At 33.8% G+C, this 4,336-nt stretch overlaps 1 protein-coding gene across 1 annotated transcript; it reads left to right on the plus strand.

Moving 5' to 3' along the window:
- The first annotated feature begins 2,333 nt into the window (after nucleotides 1–2,333).
- On the plus strand, nucleotides 2,334–4,336 carry LOC116017436 (uncharacterized protein Os08g0359500). Its single transcript, XM_031258022.1, has 6 exons — nucleotides 2,334–2,467; nucleotides 3,044–3,230; nucleotides 3,331–3,484; nucleotides 3,571–3,608; nucleotides 3,713–3,797; nucleotides 3,998–4,336. Exons 1-6 carry the CDS (start codon nucleotides 2,463–2,465, stop codon nucleotides 4,084–4,086), a joined length of 558 nt encoding a protein of 185 aa, XP_031113882.1. The 5' UTR covers nucleotides 2,334–2,462; the 3' UTR covers nucleotides 4,087–4,336.

Genomic DNA, 4,336 nt, shown 5'->3' on the forward strand with positions numbered 1-4,336 from the left:
ATTGTCCTTATAATGAAATCACTTATAACTCCTAGTGCTCCAAATATCCTTTAGTAAAGATATGCGATAAACCAATGTTTGTTTCTCATAGATCACTTGGTTTATGCATGTTCTAAATGTTTGTTTCTCATAGATCACTTGGTTTATGCATGTTCTACCTTCACTACCTTATGAGAGGATAATAAAAGCATGGTTTAAGTGGGTATGGTTAAAGAATATTGGCTATATTCAACCCTTTAAGTGGGTATGGTTAAAGAATATTGGCTATATTCAACCCACATAACCCCAGATGAGTCACGAGAAACATTGTATAAAATATTAATTTATAGTGATAATCCTGAAGATTGCCATATCATCTCCTCTACGCTCCTTTTGAAACAATTATTCTACTTTAAGCAATGTAGAAATCGAAGATTGTTATCTTCAGGGGGAGATGTTGGACTACATTTACTTAAATCAATCCTGAAGATTGGGTGGGTCCTTAAATGGACCAACAATTGTACTCTTTTGCAACCTATATACCATGTACTCTTTTTCCTCACTAGTTTTTCCCATTGGGTTTTCCTAGTGTGATTTTAACGAAACATGAGTATGATATAATAAACGAGGAGAAAGTTGCAAATAAATACTTAAATAGACGAACCTCGAAATCCTGAAGATTATGCCCTGAAGGCTTATGATTGTACTCTCTTTCCCTTAACTAAGTTTTTCCCATCGGGTTTTCTTAAGTTAAGGTTTTTAACGAGGCAATCAGGAAGATTGTTGTCTTCAGGGGGAGCAACAACATACACATAAATTATTGGTCTAGAAGACCACCAACTTTTACAAATCTTGAAGATTAAACGCAAAAAGTTATGGTTGTACTCTTTTCCTTAACTAAGTTTTGTCCCACTGGGTTTCTTAGTGTAAGGTTTTTAATGAGGCAACCAGGACAATATATATCATGTACTCTTTTCTTCACCTAGGTTTTTCCCACATAGTTTTCCTAGTGAAGTTTTTAACAAGGTATGAAAGTATTTGAATATACCATTCATATACATTGTACTCTTTTTATGTCTAGGTTTTTCCCACAGGGTTTTCCTAGCAAATTTTTAAACCAGGCAAGATCGTGAACGAATAATGTCCAAGGGGGAGTGTTATAATAAATATATTTATGTGGCCATTATTTGTGTAACCGTTGTAACGATCACCATACTTAGTATTGTTATTATTACTTGTACATTATATATATTGGGGTTTCCCACTTGTAAAGATACAATGATCATGAATAAAAATGCTCTCCTATTCTCCTTGCCTCTATTCTCTGTTTATAGATTTCCTGCAAAATACCAATCACCGGTTAGGAGCTAAAAGGCCAACGGGCACAACAAATCACTTTTTCTACAGATTTGCCTTCTTTGATACATTTGAAAACAAATTTATTAAATTTAGGATATAATATGGCGAAAATGAAAAAAACTTAGATTTATATAAAAGAAAAGAAAATGTGATTGACACCTTTATAAAGCTAACTACCACAATTCTAGCCAAACAGATTAGACATATTTGACCAATATCAACCACATTAAATGACATTTATGGCCTGTTTAGTTGAATGTAGATCGGGAGGAATTGCAATTCATTGAATTCCCAAACTACATTGTTTGGTTGGAGGGAACTGCAATTCCCTCCAAATGATGAATTGCAATTCATGGGGTACACCTCATGAATTATATTGCAATTCGGTGGACAGGAAGGGCAATTTGTTGGTATAAAGACAATTTTGCCCCTCCCTTCATAACCTTTGTCTTTTTTATTTTTATTTTTTTATTTGAAAGAATTATTATTATTATTATTATTATTATTATTATAATTTTGAAAGAATTATTATTTTTTTAAAGAATTATTATTATTATTATACTTATTATTATTATTCGAAAGAATTATTATTATTATTATTACAACATCTACTACAACCTAAGGGCATTTTAATCATTTTGTCGCTTTTTACCTTTCAATTCCCTGTACTCATATTCCTGCATACCAAACACTGTAATTTCAATTCTTACCTTATTCATTGAATTTCAATTCCACCGACTTACAATTCCTTTCCCTCCTAATTTCCTCCTCCCAACCAAACGCCCTATTAGTGCATTGCTTATAAAGGTGTGATCGATCGTAACTTGATAATTATATTTTGTTAAATGCGTCACAATTCTGAAAAATGGAACATGATTTTTGTAGTTAAAAATCGCGAATTTAACTATTATCAATAATATTTTTTACCCATAAATTTATTTATTTATTTTATTTAGTGAGTCATTTAATTTTTTCGTAATATTAAGCAGGATGAAAATGAGGGGGAAATAAGCATTTTTCAGTTTTTCATTGCAGAATTCGTGATGACTTTAGTCGAGAGCCATCCCCGTACGCTCTGTTACTAGGGTTTTCATTACTCTCGCGCTGTAGATTCTTACAGAGAAATGAGGTAATCATGCAACTTTCTGATTTTATTTTGCTATCATGATCTTAATATGCATTTTTATGTCGGCTTGATTACTGTAAACATTTTACACTGTAATTAATGCACTGTGGAAAAAGCTGAGAATGCATTTGTTGAAGCGCAGTTTGATTCATGCTCTATGCCAATGCACTTGCTCTTAGATTCAACTAGTTGGATATTGGATAAGAATAAGAATATTGACAGTCATTTCGGTTTGTTTTATCTGCTGATATGCATAATCCGTTATGGAAATTTTGTTGATTATCAATTGGTTTTGGCTAATGCACTGTTTATTGCGTAGTTTTGTCTAACATTATTGAAATGCTGTTTATTAATGGGTTTTGGAATCGTAATAAAACATATACAGCTCTAAATAAGATTGTGATTCCCCATTCTCCCTTCACCTGTATTGTGTACATATTGATGCTTTCCTGTTGCACAGGCATTTGGACATACATGTGAAAATCTTTTGTTTAATGTTTGATATTGATGCTCCGTTTATTTTTTTCTAATGTGGGTGTAAGCTTGTTCCTTGTTTAAGGAGGATCTTTGATTTTGTAGTCGGCATCCTGAGGTTAAATGGGCACAGAGAGCAGATAAGGTTTATATTTCTGTTTTGCTGCCGGATGCAAAAACGCCAAAGGTGAGTCTTGAGCCAGATGGGGTTTTTACATTCTCAGCTTCAGCTGGGGCAGAAAACCATCTCTATGAGTTGAAACTTGAACTTAATGACAAAGTCAATGTTGAGGTATGGACTTTTCTTGATTGAAACGTGTTATATAAATTTTGAATCGTCGAATTCCTTTGGTTTTAGTACTTTTCTGTTCACCTACAATTTCATTTTGCAGGAAAGTAAGATAAATATTGGTTTGAGAAACATTTTCTGTGTTTTGGAGAAAGCAGAGAAGCAATGGTGGAACAGGCTATTGCGTGCTGAGGGAAAGCCGCCTCACTATGTGAAAGTAGATTGGGACAAGTGGGCAGATGAAGATGAAGACAACAGTATTAATATGATAATATCTCTCAACTCTTCTTCCTTCTTTAAAATAACAGGATTTTGATTGGTTATGCCCTTATGATTTGTTTAGGTCCTGCTGACTTTGATATGGGCGGAATGGATTTCTCGGTGAGACATATCCGCATCATTATCTATACATGATATGGCCATATGGGCGTTTGACGTTTTTGTATCTCCTCTAATGTTTTATTCTTGTTAATGCATACCCTCAGAAATTTGGCAATATGGGTGGCCTCGGTGGCATGGACTTTGGGAATGGTGCCGTTGGGGATGACTTTGATGACAGTGATGATGAAGGTAACTGAATTTTCAAGCTAAGCTTAGGTTGCTGTCTGCAATATTTTCTTGTTTTCTAGGTTTTGTTATAGTTTAATCTTTATGCATTCACAGAAGCTGCTTTAGTTTTAGGTGCTGAAACTTCCATATTTCTGATTTGCTATGTCTTCCAAATCATTTATAACTCATCGCCACACTTCAATTGCCATTCATTTCTACAGAGCAAGAAGGCACTGATCCAGCCTCAGAAAAAGTTGCTGAGAATGGCCAGTCTACAGAAGGTAAAGTGGAAGCATCAACAAATTCGTGAAACAGTAAAGATGACTGCAATTAAGTGAGAGAACATTATCATTTTCTTTGCATTGGGCTTAACAATATTTGATGCTCTTTTGTATTGAATTTTTCCTTAAAAAAACAATAAGTTTCTTAACATTGTTCCGACATGATGTAGTCTTTAGATAAATTGCTTAACATTTTGCCACAATGTGGAAATATCTATATTGATGTTAGTTTGAGGTGAATGTGGGATTGGAAGAACTTTAGGGAAGTTTTATGGTGTC

Source organism: Ipomoea triloba, chromosome 4 (genome assembly GCF_003576645.1).
Source record: "Ipomoea triloba cultivar NCNSP0323 chromosome 4, ASM357664v1".
Taxonomy (NCBI): Eukaryota; Viridiplantae; Streptophyta; class Magnoliopsida; order Solanales; family Convolvulaceae; genus Ipomoea; species Ipomoea triloba.

Excerpts from the sequence above, each read along its gene's own strand:
- LOC116017436 (XM_031258022.1), top strand. Across the intron at positions 3,485-3,570 it reads AGATGAAGATGAAGACAACA|GTCCTGCTGACTTTGATATG; the intron begins GTATTAATATGA and ends TGATTTGTTTAG. Across the intron at positions 3,609-3,712 it reads TGGGCGGAATGGATTTCTCG|AAATTTGGCAATATGGGTGG; the intron begins GTGAGACATATC and ends GCATACCCTCAG.